This window comes from Mytilus edulis, chromosome 11 (genome assembly GCF_963676685.1).
Source record: "Mytilus edulis chromosome 11, xbMytEdul2.2, whole genome shotgun sequence".
In the NCBI taxonomy this organism is placed as follows: Eukaryota; Metazoa; Mollusca; class Bivalvia; order Mytilida; family Mytilidae; genus Mytilus; species Mytilus edulis.
The window spans coordinates 74616682-74633626 of record NC_092354.1 but is presented as its reverse complement, the minus strand read 5'-3'; the positions used below and the strand labels follow the sequence as shown (position 1 = coordinate 74633626).

Here is a 16945-nt window from a genome sequence, read left to right as displayed (position 1 = left end):
TCTTGTTTTAAATTTTTTCCGATTTGTACATTAATTTTGTTTTCTTATGACACTATCTTTTAAAACTGAAACAGTAAGATGACTGTGTAACTAAATTGATACATTACTGCAGAAAAGAAATACAAGTGTTAACCATCAGTAATAGTAAGTGATGCAACACGTATGTAACTGGACACATTTCGTTGAATGTGCCGAATTCTAATACATATTTGTCTATTGGATGCAAAAAAGGAACTACTATTAATGTAAGGACATATACGTTTAATATATTAAATTTTAGTTGTAAAATGAGTTTTAGCTGTCCCAAACAATTCACGTGTGTCATTTATGTGGTTATATTTTTAAATTTACTGTTCAGAATTGTTTGATTTTTTGAAATACTAAGGCTTTTCTACCTCAGGCATAGATGACCTTATCTGTATTTGGCAAGACTTATAGGAATTTTGGTCCTCAATGCTCTTCAACTTCGTACTTTCTTTTGCCTTTTTAACTTTTTTGGTATTGAGCGTCACTGGTGAGTCTTTTGTAGACGAAACGCGCGTCTGGCGTATATACTAAATTTAGTCCTGGTATCTACGATGAGTTTATTCAAAGTAAAATATGGATGAAGTACGATTACATTTTATTTTGACATATTATGGTTTACTTTTTTACAAATTTTGACATAAATGCTGAGTTCTATTATTGACACTACAACAACATCTTCTTACATCTATATAGTGTTATCAGGGCAATTTGCATATTTAGTTTAAAATTTGTTCCGACCTTATAATGTTTCGCAAGGTAATGTTTAAAATTTCAGTTTTTCGCCCTTTTTTAGGTTATTCTTCAAGATATTGATTTGTAAATTAGTGTGAAGATTTATAATGACAAATTACAGACCAAGTACTAATGTTGTTCCATTTTGACGATTTTGTGCAGAGTTATGATCCTTGGTCTATGAAAATTTATTGGCATTTTAATCGAGTATAATTAGATATTAATTGGTTGGGGACCATGTATTGCAAGGGAATATTTTCGAATGCTTGTTGATTAAAGTTTTAAACAATTCTCTTGTTTAAAGAATTGAGATTTCCTTCAAAAATAAAAAAAAAGTAGCGAAGGAAAGAGGATAATAATGTGTAATAGAAGTGTCACAGTTTAAACGACCGGGACACATTGTCATATTTATGTAGGTAAACATTTAGGAAGGAATCTTCGAAATTAAACGATGTATAAAATAGCAATCGTATTTCATTTGCCAGACAGTTACATTTTCTTATCAAAATCTTATTCTTAGTTTATACTTGTGTAACGTATTTAAAAGATAAATTCATACACAATGCTGAACTCTGAGGAAAATTTAGAAAGGAAGGTCCCTAATCAAATGGAAAAATCCAAAACCCAAACACATCACAACTTGATAAGAAATTTTCTTATGTAAAAAATGGTTTTATAGCTAGCATTATATTATTAACGATGTTTGAATAAAACAAAAATACTTAATAGGTATTACTGTCTTTGGTAAGCTTTTCTAAGAAGACTGAACCACTCTGCGTACATACTATACAAAATGAATAGAGAAAACCTCTACATGGTTCTTGATTTAATTATCATAAATATCATTTTGTTTCATTCATCATAGCGAATTTAAAACGGTGCACAGACAGTTTCGACATGATCCTAGATAAAGTAACAAAATGAGTCTTCTGAATATTCACTTATAACTCATTATGTCATATTTATCATCCCACCACGTATTTGACGTAACAAGGTAAACTCATATTTCTAGTCGTAAGGTCAATGGTAGTAGAATAACTTAAGGATACTAAATAGAGTAATTAAACATAACCTATGTGTGCATGACATCTATATCTTAAATGATACCGCTATTCACAGCTGACGTTGTTTCTAAATTGACTTATTACTGCAGAAAAGTAGTAATTGTCACCTAGGGTTAGTCATCAGTAATAGTAAGTGATGCAACACAACTGGACGCATTTCTTTTCTCATATACATTTGTCTATTGCATGCAAAACAAGAAATGTCTATCAATGTTATGGACTTATCGAACAGTTTTTAAAGTTTTAGCTGTCCCAAACAATTCACGTGCCATTCTAAGTAAAGTATGTTTTAATTTTTTTCCAGGGAGGATGTTTCGAAATCAAGGTGAGTACGGTATTGTGTTATGCCTTGCAAGATTTATGTCTCTGCGTATTTTTACATTTTTCTTGTCTTTGTGATATTATTTTGATAATAATGAATTCATACTTCAATCATTTCTAAGATATAGTATATGAAGCGTTGTCATTTGCCGTTGTATAATTTGTGACATGTCCCAATCGCCCGTTATGTATAGAGTTCATGAAGTCCAAAAAACTATGACACTTTAAAAATATAATTGTGTTTCATTTTGTCATGTTGTTTGTTGGGATTACAATCAAGAAGATTTAACTGAACGAATTTTGAATCAGAATTGAATTTTGCATATTCAAATTAATGACTGAAAATTGTCAGAGCTTGGTAATTGGTTTTAATAGTACCTCAAGAAAGTTGTTACCAAATAGTTAGGTTCTATGCATGTTTTTTGTAATTTATTTTTATTTCTTCTGAAAATACACCAAGTATTGTGATACATAATTATAGAGTTAATTCATAATACATATTCTTATTCAAATGTTAACTATTGCACGAATGGCGAAATTATATATCTAAACACGATACTTAAATCACGGTTTACTAAATATTTTTTGCGACTGAAAAATTTCAAACCTTATAGCTAATACAACCTTGAATGGATTTGAAATATTTATTGAAATACCGAAAACGATCATATACAAAAAAAACACACCTTCAAAACCAATAGCTAAATCAGCTATATAAAGTCTAGAAGTAATGCTAGTCCTACAGTTAAATTTCAAAACCAAAAGCTAAATACGCTTTGAAAAGTTGTGAAACCCTTACAAATCAGCGGAACACGATATTTCAAAACCAAAAAGTAGAAACTGCCTTGAAAAGTTTTGAAATTTAAATAACACGAATACGATATTTCAAAACCAAAAGCAAAATACGCTTTGAAAAGTTTTGAAATCAAAATAACGCTAATTAAAAGGGGAAAGGGTCAAAACCAAAAGCCAATGAATGCTTTGAAAAGTTTTGATACGCGGGAAACGCGGGACAAAAGGACAAATTTCATAGACCTAAGCAAAATATGCCCTACAAAGTCTAGAAATTAAGGATCACGTGAACTTAAAACCAAAAGCTAAAACAACTTTTAAAAGTTTTAAATTCGGTAAAATATCACGACAAGTTTCCGAACGAAGAAAACAAAACCAGAAGCTAAAAATTGTTTTGAAAATTTTGCAATCTTTAAATAACACGAATTTTAAATTAATCCCACGGCTGTCACCATTGTTGTGAACTTACTTATTTATAAAACAAACGTGTCCGAGCGGGTAAAATCTTACATGGGTGTTCACAACAAGTATTTGTCTCATTAAATAAAGGCAACAGTAGTATACCGCTGTTCAAAACTCATTAATCTATGAACAAAAAACAAAATCGGTGTAACAAACTAAAACTGAGGGAACCGCCATTATATATTAGAGAACAACGACACAACATTAAAATGTAACACACACAGCAACGAATTACACAATTACCACAACTTTATACGGCACTTACGTTTTTGTGCAAACAACATGTAAAAATACAATACTTTATTATCAATACACAATAAATGTACAACACAGTTTATTCACACAGGTTGATTAATTGATTGATTGTTGGTTGCTTAACGTCCAGTGGCAATATTTCTTGCATATTCAGGACAAGAACAAGTTAACAATAAATACAATAGGAAAATTGACACAGGAATACGCGAATAAATAATAACAAATGAACAACCAACGTTAATGTTTCTGAATTGCCGATCGCGTTATATTTAACAGGGGAAACTACGATCTATAAATAGGGCAAAGTATATATTTAGAACCTGATGCGGAGATCAGTAAAATACTAAAGTGTGTAAAATGTATGCTGTTTACCCTTTTAAAGTCTGAAACATGTTAACTATCAATCTTTCACAACAAGGGTTAGAGAATGTCTCATACCTAAACACGGGGGAAAATGTAATGTAGGGTCTCAGCCATTTTGGTTTTCCTTGAAAAGACATGTATTCAGTTTTATAATCGTTGATTTTAAATTTTTTTTTGATTTTCATGAAAGGCATGGTCAACTGCCAAGACAGGTCAATAAAAGTTCCCTTTATCAACTGATATAGTTAGAAATTACAATAAATATTTGTTAACCAACACATCCATGCTTTTTGATAAGTAAATGAAATTATAAAACAATAATTCTTATCAATTACAGTGGTTATCCGTTGCTAAAAAATAATCGTCACACACTTTATTACTATATGACGTATTATCCTTATTATCGGTAGTATTCTAAACAGCGTTTCATTACATGTAAAACAAGCTTGTTTAATAAGATACAAATTAATTTAGTATGCAAAAATCAAATACATTTTTTTTAACAGTTAAACTATTTCACCATAGAAAATAATATTCTATTACGCATGTTTCGATTATCTCCATTTCGTAGAAACAACATAAAACACACGAAATATTTATTTTTAGACTTAGATTTGTTTTTCGAATACTTAAAGTTGTTTAGTTAATTTGTTATGGTATTTTGTGAATTCTTTAATGTTGAAACATATCCAGCATACAATAGTCTTACAAGCTTATCCTTTTCATCTCACCTTGCCCGAGCCAAGTTAGCTTTTCTCATCACTTGGCGTCCGTCGTCCGTCGTCGTCTGTCGTCGTTAACTTTTACAAACATTCTTCTCTGAAACTACTGGCCCAATTATAACCAAACCCCGATTTTGTTTTTGTGTCCATCGATTAACGAGTTTTGAACAGCGGTATACTACTGTTGCTTTTATGTAAGCTGTCCAAAACAGATTAAGTATCTTTCAAAGTTGAGTATAAATGAAGAAGATTTTAATTTTTTCCTTTGTCATTTTTCATAAGAGGAAATTCAAAAAGTAAGTGAGTATTTTATTGTTTTTTTTTCTTGCAACTTTTAAGCTTAACGTATTGAAATACATTAAATTTGTCCTTGATATACTATTGCAATTTTAATGTATTCACACTTCAGAATAGGATGTTTACAGTGACATTGGGGACAAATGGCATTTAAAAATACATACGATCAAAAGTTAAGCTAATGCGAATGAATCATGTTAGTTTCAACCCTATGTAAAGCCTTTCGAAGAACTCTGAATCTCTATTCGTGCATATTTTACAAAAAAATAGGGAAAACCTCGAAATTGTTCTAGATTGAATTATTTTATAATTTTATTTCATTCATCATCGCGGATTGAAAAAGTGTCACGTACAGTTTTTACATAAAAAAGCTATAGTAACAAACTGGGTCTTTTGACAATTTAAGTATAACTAATTATGTCATATTTACTACCTGTATCATACCAAAGAATTAACTCTTACGTATTTTAAATGTACAACTTTAACGAAACAAGATGTCGCATATCATTAGTCGTAAAAACTTTGTAGTATGTTACTTCATAGGATACATTAGAAATATTAAGAAGAGTAATTAAACATATCCGATGTGTAAATGACATTATATATCTTTTCACCGAATGGAAGTTTTTAACGACCTTTACTGGCTATACAGCCCTTGCACGGTCGGTATATATATTTTATTATACTCCTTATCCTCCATTAGTCTGAATAATTTCAAAATTCTAGTTTTAAAAAACTGTTTGTGATTTTTGCATTAATTTTGTTTTCCGATGACACTGCTTTTCAAATATGAAACAGTAAGATGACAACTAAATTGACAAATTACTGGAGAAGAGAAATTATACAAGTGGTTACCATCAATAATAGTAGGTGATGCAACATTCATGAAACTGGACACATTTCTATGAATGTGCCAAATTTTCATACATATATGTCTATTGGATGCAAAACCCATAATATCTATTACTGTAAGGACATACACGTTTTATAGTTTCAATTGTAGTCGTAATGAGTTTTATATGTCCCAAACAATGCATGTATCATTCAAAGTAAAGTATGATAAAGTACGATTAAGTTTTATTTAGAAATATAGTGGATCATTTTTTACATATTGTAATATGGATTGTGATTTATCGACACTCATACCACATCTTCTTATATCGATAGATTGTTATCATGGCAATTTATAGATTAAGTTCAAATTTTGTTCCGATGTGATTATGTGGCGAAAAGTTATAGTCATTCGAATTTTCAGTTTTTCACCTTTTTGTTATGTTATTCCTCAAGATATTGATTTGGAAATTAGTTTGAAGGTTTATAGTGATACTTACACCTTATGTAAGAATCCTGGATTTTGATTGGTTGATAGCCAGTGCATTTTTCACCAATTTACTGTTATCAAATGAATATCGTTCATTTTTTAACGACGCCGGGATATTTGCCAAAAGGATATGCCTTTTTTACCCTCTCTACCGTGGTATTTGCCAAAAAATACTCTATCCGACTGGACGCTTGTAACGTCACGATCGTCAATGCGTTTGTGAACATTAACATTCGGTGTAATCAAACAGATATATCATGTTAAGGAGGGTTATGTTCGAAAAATACCCCTCCTTAACATGATATATCTGTTTACAAATTACAGACCAAGTACTAATGTCGTTCCATTCTGATGCTTTTGTGCAGATTTATGATCCTAGGAAAATTTACTCACATATTTTCAGTTTCCACACCTTTTCTCATCTTGCTTCAAAATATTTCTCGATATTTGTTATATAGTTTAAACAATGACAAGTTCTAGATCAATTATAGCATTTTGTTCCTGTATAATAAGATGTTTATTGGCAGGGGACTATGTATTGTAATACAATATTTTCGAATGCTTATTGATTAAAGTTTTACACTTGTCTTGTTTAATACATTGAAGTTTCCTTGAAATATAAATATATACGAAGGAGAAACGATACAATTGTGTAATAAAAGTGTCACAGTTTAAACGACAGGGACACATGATCATATATATTTAGGTAAACTTTTAGTAAGGAATCTTCGAAATTAGACGATGTATAAAGGAGCAATCATTTATTGGTGCTACACAAGTACATTTTCTTATCAAAATTGTATTCCTAATTTATACTTGTACAACGTATTTAAAAGATAAAATCAGAAAAATACTGAACTCCGATGAAAATTTAAAAGGGAAATTCCCCAATCAAAATGGCAAAATCAAAAGCCACGAACCTGTGTACATGTGACTCACAATTGTATCATCTCTACTTCGTATTTTTAAAGGAAGCTGATTTAGTGACCCTTTCATCTGATTTTCACAAAAAAATATGAATGTAGAAAAAACCTATTGTTTTAACATGTGACTAAGTAACATGCTTGTTTGTCCTGTTTTTATTGATTTATAGTATAAAGTAAAAACTGGTTAAGGGTTATAATTGTTGATTCTATTTTGATTTCCCATGAAAGGGATGGTAAATGGCCAAGACAGGTCAATCAAAAAGTAAAATCCCCAAAATACTAAACTAAGAGGAAAGTCAATTTGGAAAGTCCATAATCACATGGCAAAATCAAATAACAAAATGCATCTTAAACGAATGGTTTTATAGCGCTAACCCTCTCACTTTGATGACAGTCTCATCAACTTCCGTTATATTTACATTGATGCGTTAACTAAACAGACACAATAAATGAAATAGTCAAAATAGTTTCCATTATAAACTGATATAATCAAAAATTACAGTTAATATTTGTTAACCAGCACATCTACGCTATATAATAAGTAAATGAAATTATAAAACGGGAACGTCTTATCAATTACAGTGGTTGTCCATTGCTAAAAAATAATCGTCACACACTTTATTACTATATGACATATTATCCATATTATCTGTAGTATTCTAAACCGCGTTTCATAATATGTAAACCAGATGGTTAAATCAGATACAAATTAATTTAGTATGCAAAAATCAAATATATTTATTTCAACAATTGAACAATTTTACCATAGAAAACAATCTTCTATTACGATTATCGCCATTTCGTAGGAACAACGTAAAACACACGAAACATTTAATTGCAGACTTAGATTTGTTTTTCTAATACATAAAGCTGTTTGTAATGGCATTTTGTGAATTCTTTAATGTTTAAACATATCCAGCATACAATAGTCTTACAAGCTTATCCTTTTTATCGCACCTTGCCCGAACCAAGTGAGCTTTTCTTATCACTTGGCCTCCGTCGTTTGTCGTCCGTCTTCCGTCGTTGTTTTCGTTGTCGTCCGTCGTTGTTGTCGTCCGTCGTTGTTGTCGTTGTCGTCCGTCGTCCGTCATCGTCTGTCGTCGTTTACCTTTACATAAATCTTCTCTGAAACTACTGGGCTAACTCTAACCGAAGTTGGTAACAATCATCATTGGGGTATCTTGTTAACAGAATGTGTCCGGTGACCCTGAAAACCAACCAAGATGGCCGCTATGGCTTAAAATAGAACACAGGGGGTGTAAAATGAAGATTTTGGCTTATATCTCTGATACGAAGGCATTTAAAGCAAATCTGACATGGGTTAATATTGTTTATCAGGTCAATATATATCTGCTTTGAAATTTTCAGATGAATCGGACAATCCGTTGTTAGGTTTTTGCACCTGAATTGGTAATTTTGAGGAAATTTTGCCGTTTTTGGTTATTACGAAAGATGATACGATTGTGTTATAAAAGTGTCAGAGTTTAAACGACAGGGAAACACGTTCATATATATATATAGGTAAACATTTAGGAAGAAATCTTCGGAATTAAACGATGTATACAATTGCAATCGTTTATAAGTGTCACACAAGTCTTATCAAAATTTGATTTCTAATTTATACCTGTGCAAATCAATACAATTAATGTATAACAACTGTCATATTCATGACTTGATTAAGGATTTTCTGATGTCAAAAATGGTGGATGAGCGACATTGCATTTAAAATAAAATGTATGATGAAAGGTCAAGATAATGATAAGGAATCATGTTATTTTGAACACTATATAAAGCTTTTTCAAAGAACTCCGAATCTCTATGTGTGCATATTTTACAAAAAAAAATAGGGAAAACCTCTACATTGGTCAAGAGTTACTTATTATGAATATAATATTGTTTCATTCATCATCGCGGATTCAAAAAGTGTCACAGACAGGTTCTAAATGTTGGAGCTAAAGTAACAACATCAATCTTCTTCATAACTCATTATGCGAAACAAGGTTGTTAATATTCATACTCGTTAGGTTAATTGTAGTATGTTGCTTCATATGATGCTAGAATATTAAGAAGAGTAACCAAGCATAACCGATGTGTAAATAGTTTTGCATGTAGTTTATATTTTGTTCATTTCTTGTGAAAATATTTGATTGTGATTGCTAATTGTGTTTTGTTTCGAGTACACTGCTTTTCAAAGCTTAAACAGTAAGATGACGTTGTAACTAAATTGACTCATTACTGTTGAAAAAAAATACTTGCCATCAAGTGTTAACAATCAGTAAAAGTAAATGATGAGACACAACTGGACACATTTCTTTGAATGTGCCTAATTCTAATATGCATGTTAAACATGAAATGCTTATTACTGTAAGGGCCGTTTAACGTAATCGTAATATTTTCAGCTATCCCAAACAATTTATGTATCATTCAAAGTAGAGTATGAGTGATGTAAGTTTTAATTTGTATTTTTCAATGCGGGATTCAGATACGGGTGAGTATTTTATTATGTTTTGTCTTGTAACTCAAAAGTCTTTACTTATTTTCATACATTTATTTTGTCTTTGAAAATTCATTAAAATATTAATGAATTCCCACTTCAATCATATCTAAGAATTGATATAGGAAGGGCGGGCTTTTGGCTGTTTATAATTTTTGACATTTCTCAATCGCACGTTATCTAATGAGTTGATGACTTCACAGAAACTATTATATTTTAAAACTATAACCTTGACGTTTTGTTTTTAGTAGCAGTTTTCGGGATGATAATCGGTATAAAGCTACAAACAAATGTAGATTGCATTTAATGAATTTTGAACCAGAATCATGTTTTATATATTCAAATTCTAGACTCAAAAGTTGTCAGGGCTTGGTATTTGGTTTTTAAATATTTTTATCAAATAGTTCGGTTCTATGTATGTTGGTGGTTTTTCTCACTTCAGTGTTTCTGTAGTTACCATGTTTTCCTCTGATAGTTGATGTGTTTCCCTCGGTTTAAAGTAGTAACCTGTATTCGTTTTTCTCTCATTCGATTTAGGACTTTTGAAAATAGATATAGTACTCTTGCCTTTATGTAGAATCATATGATGTCTGAATGTTGAGCGATAGGTATTTGAAATCTGTAACATTATTTTCTTCAAAGTTTGATATATGAATGGTTTATACAATAATTGTCGTTGTGCATTCTGAAAAACATTTTTTTATATAGAAGTGTTCAGTCATACTTAATAAATTTACATTAAGGCAAAAAACAATAATTCATAGAAATAAACTGAAATTACAAAAACTGTTCATTAAATATCAGCTGATTTAGTGACCCTTTCATCTGATTTTCAAAAAATATGAATGTAGAAAAAACCATGGTTTTAACTTGTGACTAAGTTACATGCTAGTTTGTCCTGTTTTTATTGATTTATAGTAAAAAGCAAAAACTGGTTAAGGGTTGTGTGAACTTACTTATTTATAGAACAAATGGGCCTGAGCGGGTGAAATCTTACATAGGTGTACACAACAAGTATTTGTCTCAACTTTATACGGCAGTTACTTTTTTATGCAAACAACATGTAAAAATACAATACTTTATTATCAATACAAATTAAATGTGCAACACAGTTTATTCACACAGGAATACACGAATAAATAATAACAAATGAACAACCAACGTTAATGTGTTTGAATTGCCGATCACGCTATATTTAACAGGGGAAGATATAGTTATCAAAGGATTATAATTGAGTACGCCAGACGCGCGTTTCGTCTTCATAAGACTCATCAGTAACGCTCATATCAAAATATGTTAAAGCCAAACATGTACAAAGTTGAAGAGCATTGAGGATCCAAAATTCCAAAAAGTTGTGCCAAATACGGCTAAGGTAATCTACGATCTATAAATAGGGCAAAGTATATATTTATAATCTGATGCGGAGATCAGTAAAATACTAAAGTGTGTAAAATGTATGCTGTTTACCTTTTATAAAATCTGAAACAAGTTAACTATCAATCTTCTTGTGCATGAAACAGCTTCCCTCTTCGAAACCATATAAAAAGTAAAATCACAAAAATACTGAACTTAGAGGAAGATCAATTGGGAAAGTCCATAATCACTTGGCAAACAATTGCTGAGCGGAAGTTAACGTCAACAATATGAAAGTGAAAGTACGGGAGTAATATAACGTTACGTCGTGTAAACTGAACTTTCACAACACTGCTCCCCTTTTCAAAAAAATCATTTCACCCTCGAAATTAAAACATTACCTATACATGTATGTACCTTATTTACAGTAAAAAAAATAATCAACAATAGCAACATGAAAAAATACACAATATGCAAAATGTCTAAATTTCAAAATCACCTCTTCTGTAAATGCATTTTCATAACAATTAAAACATAGCAATATCAACACAATTAGAACATTAAGCAATAAATCATCATCATATAAATATATATTGTTCAAACATTGTCAAATTTTTTTTATACAGTTTATCAACAGGTGACTTATACGGAAAGATCACCCCATTTTTGATCTTCCTATTTTCTTTTTTCCAGTTTTCTCTTTTTCTGTGGCGATGGTTTGGTTATGTCCTCTTCTGGCTGTCTCTTCATGGCAAAGACCTTTGACTTCCAAAATGTTGCTTCCTCTCTAAGTTTCAATACCTCTTTTCTCTGATCCTTTAGTTGTTTTTGAAAATCTTCTATGTTATCAGTTTGAGTCTCTGCATCTTTGGTTTAATTGGTGTTTCTGTGTTTGTTATAATTTCAACAACTTCTTCTTCTACATCAATGACGATCCCGGGATAATTGATGGCAAGATCTTCTGTACCCTGATTACCCCATGTAACATTATAAGGCACAGTGTTCTTATTATCTTGACTATCTTGAACACCAGCTGCCAGTTTTGCATGTAGTTTATATTTTGTTACATGGTTCTCCAAACGGTTTAAACTGTTACATTTGAAATTTGAAATGGCATATGGTACGAAAATAAGGACAGTTATTATATGTTGTGTGATTAAATTGAACATGCCAGATGGCTTCTTTTAATGATTTCATCTCATGTCCTCATTTCTCACATTTAAAGGTGGCTTGGTCATTTTCATCTTCCATCTGCAATAAACAGAACATAAAACACATGGTAAGTATCGGTTACTATGAAAAATGTTGAACAAGTAAATCAGCTTCATGGACAAAAAACTGTTTCTTTACTTTGTAGCTTAGTGAAAGCTGCTTCACAATCTTTTGTCCATACAAACTTGACATTTTTTCCTGTTAGCTGAGTCAGCGGTGATGCAATTTCACTAAAATGTAAAATAAAGCGCCTATAGTAGTTGCAAAGACAAAGAAATTGTTGAACTTCTTTGACATTTTCGGGAATCTTCCAACTTGAAATAGATTTTGTAATTTTTGGATTCGGTTTAATGCCATCTTGACTACCAATATGACCCAGATACAGTACTTTTGATTTCAAAAGATCACATTTAGAAGGTTTCAATTTCAGTCCGACATCTCTAAATATATTTAAAACTTCGTCTAATTGTTTGAACTGGTCTTCTAAATTGGAGCTGAATATAATGATGTCATCTAAATATATTAAAAGCGTTTTCCATTGAAGTCCAGTAAACACTAATTCCATGCATCTTTGAAAAGTACTCGGAGCATTACATAAACCAAAAGGCATCTTGGTGTATTCAAACAGCCCATATTTCGTTGTAAATGCTGTTTTCTCTCGGTCTTTTTGATTCAGCTCTATCTTCCAATATCCACTTTGAAGGTAAAAACAGGAAAATATCTTTGCAGATGACAGACAGTCAGGGCACATATCGATTGTTGGCAATGGATACGCGTCCTTTATGGTCAAATCATTTACTTTCCTATAGTCAACACACCATCTGGCAGAACCATCCTTCTTACGAACTAAAACCACTGGTGATGACCAGGCAGATGAAGATGGTCTAACCACTCCAGTTTCTATTTGGTCTCTTAAATATTTTTCTTTCTCCTTTTCAAAAGCTTGTGGTATCCTTCGTAAAGGTTGCCGGACTGGAGCTGCTGTGTTTATTCTGTGTTTAAGTACAGAACAAGATCCAAGTTCTGTTTTCGATTTAGCGAAGGCATCTTTGTTTTACGAGAACGTCTGCTAGTATTTTCTTTGCAGTGTTGCTCTTTATGTTTTTACAACTGTTCTGAAATAATTCTTTTAAATATTCTGGGTGTTCTGAACAAAATTCATCTACTGTATTTTCTCTTGATGATGTAAAAACGTTTTCAGATGTGTCATGTGTTTTTACAGGATCATGTCATCTACAAATTTTTGGTATTTTCGTTATTTGGACATCTTTTACATCAACAAAGTCTGTCACTTCATCCACAGTTTCAAGAACTCCTATTAAAGTGCCTTCTTTAATTTTCAATGGACTATTTTCTAAATTAATGAATCGCACTGGTATAGACGGTATTTGTGTAGAAACAAATCCTTTCCCAGCAAGAATTTTGCGATTGTCGTAAATTACTGGTTCAAACAAGGCAAAATTACTTTTAAATATCTCTGTTTCTGGTACTGGTATTTGTATAATCATCTCCGATTGAGATTTTATGGAAATGCCCTTATTAAGAACAATTCTTAATACTTTATTTCCCCTCTCTTTACTTCACATGGATACCAAATGTCTTTTATTTTAATTCCACGTTTTGTATTTACCGTGATGTTCATTTCATCAATAATATCACAACCAAGAACCAAATCGTCATTCAAGGGTGCAACGTATACTGGCCAAGTAAAACGCAGTTGTCCTAAACTCATTTCTATCTCTGTAATACCGGTTGCTGACATCTTTTCCCCCTCTTCAGCTACTAACAATCTACGTGTTGCTGTCTTCAACTCAAGATGATGTTCTTTTGCAAGGTTCCTATAAACCTTTTCACTGAGCACAGTGACCTCAGCACATGTGTCAATTACCGCTTTTAACTCATAATCATTTATTCTCAAAGACGTTTGAGTAACTGCTGATTCTACTCTGTCAATACATACACTACTTTCTCCATCAACACTATCATTCAAGATTCGTTGTCTTCAAAGTGTTTCTCTGGTAAAATTCCGGAAGTTAAATCAATAGTTTTCTCATTCATATCATCTCTATACTGATTCACAGCATCAACCCTGGATTAAAATGGTTTTTCAATATGTTTATTCTTGCTACATTTGTCTGATTTCGTACTGATAATTTTAACATTACTGCTTGAAGGGCCCAAACTTTCGGTAGTTACATGTTTCTCAGAAGAGTTTTTCTCTGAGATTGCAAATTTTCTTTTTAAACATTCAATATCCTTCTTTGGAATAGATTTTCGTCTTTTCTCAATAATTACTTCATTACTCCTTGGGGCTATGGCTTGGCCTACAGACACAGCCCTTTCTAATTTAAAGGATCGAAAGGTGTTTTGACTTGTGCATATGCATCTCTTTGTTGGTTTTCTCCATAATGGCTATTTCTCTTTGGTTCCCATTTAACTTGTCTTGATGGACAATTACGTCTGTAATGACCAATGCCATCGCAATTATAACAAAATAATAGAATCTTTGAGTTCCATAACTTTTGTATAAGTAAATAGAAATCTATGAAATTTAAACACAAGGTTTATGACCATAAAAGGAAGGTTGGGTGTGATTTGGGGAGTTTCGGTCCCAACAGTTTAGGAATAAGGGGTCATAAGGGTCCCAAATTGAACTTTGTTTGATTTCATCAAAAATTGAATAATTGGGGTTCTTTGATATGCCAAATCTAACTGTGTATGTAGATTCATAATTTTTAGTCCCGTTTTCAAATTGGTCTATATTAAGGTCCAAAGGGTCTAAAACTAAACTAAGTTTGATTTTAACAAAAATTGAATCCTTGGGGTTCTTTGATATGCTGAATCTAACTGTGTATGTAGATTCTTAATTTTTGGTCCTGTTTTCAAATTGGTCTACATTAAAGTCCAAAGGGTCCAAAATTAAACTAAGTTTGATTTTAACAAAAATTGAATTCTTGGGCTTTTTTGATATGCTGAATCTAAACATATACTTAGATTTTTTATTATGTGCCCAGTTTTCAAGTTGGTTCAAATCAGGATCCAAAATTATTATATAAAGTATTCTGCAATAGCAAGAAATTTTCAATTGCACAGTATTCAGCATTAGCAAGAAATCTTCAATTGCACAGTATTGTGTAATAGCAAGAAATTTTCAATTGCACAGTATTGCGCAATAGCAAGAAATCTTCAATTGCACAGTATTGTGCAATAGCAAATATTTTCAATTGCACAGTATTGCGCAATAGCAAGAAATATCTTATTGCACAATATTGTGCAATAGCAGGAAATTTTCAATTGGAGTTATATTTCGTTGTCCAGAATAGTAGTTGAATCAACTTAAATCATTGTTTTATACAATATACAATGTATATTCACTTTTACTACCAACTGATAAATTAAAACAATCTTTACCATTAAGTGATAACAAGCACTTTATTTTACATTTTAATATTTTGATGTATTTAAATGAGTAGTTATTGTTGCAAACTCCATTAGAAATTTGAATTGAGATCAGTTTTAGAAAAAGGGAAAATTTTTCTCATTTCAGATTTCATAAATAAAAAGAAAATTTCTTCAAACATTTTTTCAACAGCATAGTGAATTGCTCAAAGGCAAAAAAATTTTTTAAGTTCATTAGACCATATTCATTCTGTGTCAGAAACCTATGTTGTGTCAACTATTTAATCACAATCCAAATTTAGATCTGAATCAAGCTTGAATGTTGTGTCCAGACTTGCCCCAACCGTTCAAGGTTCAACTTCTGCGGTCGTATAAAGCTGCGCCCTGCGGAGCATCTGGTTTAGAACTTTATCTGATTTATTAAATATCATATCATTAGTTTTGTTTAGATTTACAATTAAATTCCACTTATCGCAGCAAGTGTTGAGTTTGTCCAAACATTTTCGTAGCCAGTCTGATTCAAATATTAACACAAGGTCATCTGCATAGTACACAAAATAAAAAAGAACATAGACCTGACATCCTTAGACAGTATAAACAAGTATGTTCAAATATTTTTAGGTAAAAATATCTATGGATTTCTGTTCACAATTTTTTCGTTTTTCTTAAAGCATATCAATTAAAAACATTGTTAAAATTACCCCCCAAAAAGATACTATATGACATTGTACAAAATTATATATATACAAATGTAAAAAAGTATAGCAACACCTTGGAAAATCAGCCTCCTATTTTGGATAGCATATATTGGTATAACAATATTGAAACGTTGTTAATGATAACACTGGTATTACAACGAATTAAAAAATAAATAATTATTAATTGTTTAATGAACCACAATTTCGATAACAAAACGAGGTGATTTTTGTACAAAAAAAAATCATTTTCAACTTTATCTACCGAATAAGTGTATTGACCAGATTTGTAATCACATGAGCAACACGACATGTGCCACATGTTGAGCAGTATCTGCTTACCAGTCCGAATCACCTGTTTTTGGTGGGGTTCATGTTGCTCAGTGTTTCGTTTTCTATGTTTTTTCTTGTGTACTATTCTTTGTCTGTTTCATTTTTAGCCATGGTAATTATGAGTTTAGTTTCCTCTTGTGTCTCCCGCCCCTCTTATATACGCCTGTATACGGAGTA

General features: G+C 31.4%; 2 protein-coding genes across 3 annotated transcripts in view; both read left to right on the top strand.

Moving 5' to 3' along the window:
- The window catches only part of LOC139495337 (uncharacterized protein YjdP-like), a 28488-nt gene extending 24118 nt beyond the window's left edge, over nucleotides 1-4370 (top strand). The window contains exons 10-11 of the mRNA XM_071283642.1: nucleotides 2128-2148; nucleotides 4354-4370. Of these exons, the coding sequence (XP_071139743.1) occupies nucleotides 2128-2148; nucleotides 4354-4370 (38 nt within the window). The remainder of the gene's footprint in view (nucleotides 1-2127; nucleotides 2149-4353) is intronic.
- The window catches only part of LOC139496278 (neogenin-like), a 229785-nt gene that overhangs the window by 167344 nt on the left and 45496 nt on the right, over nucleotides 1-16945 (top strand). The gene's annotated exons all lie outside the window — the stretch shown is intronic.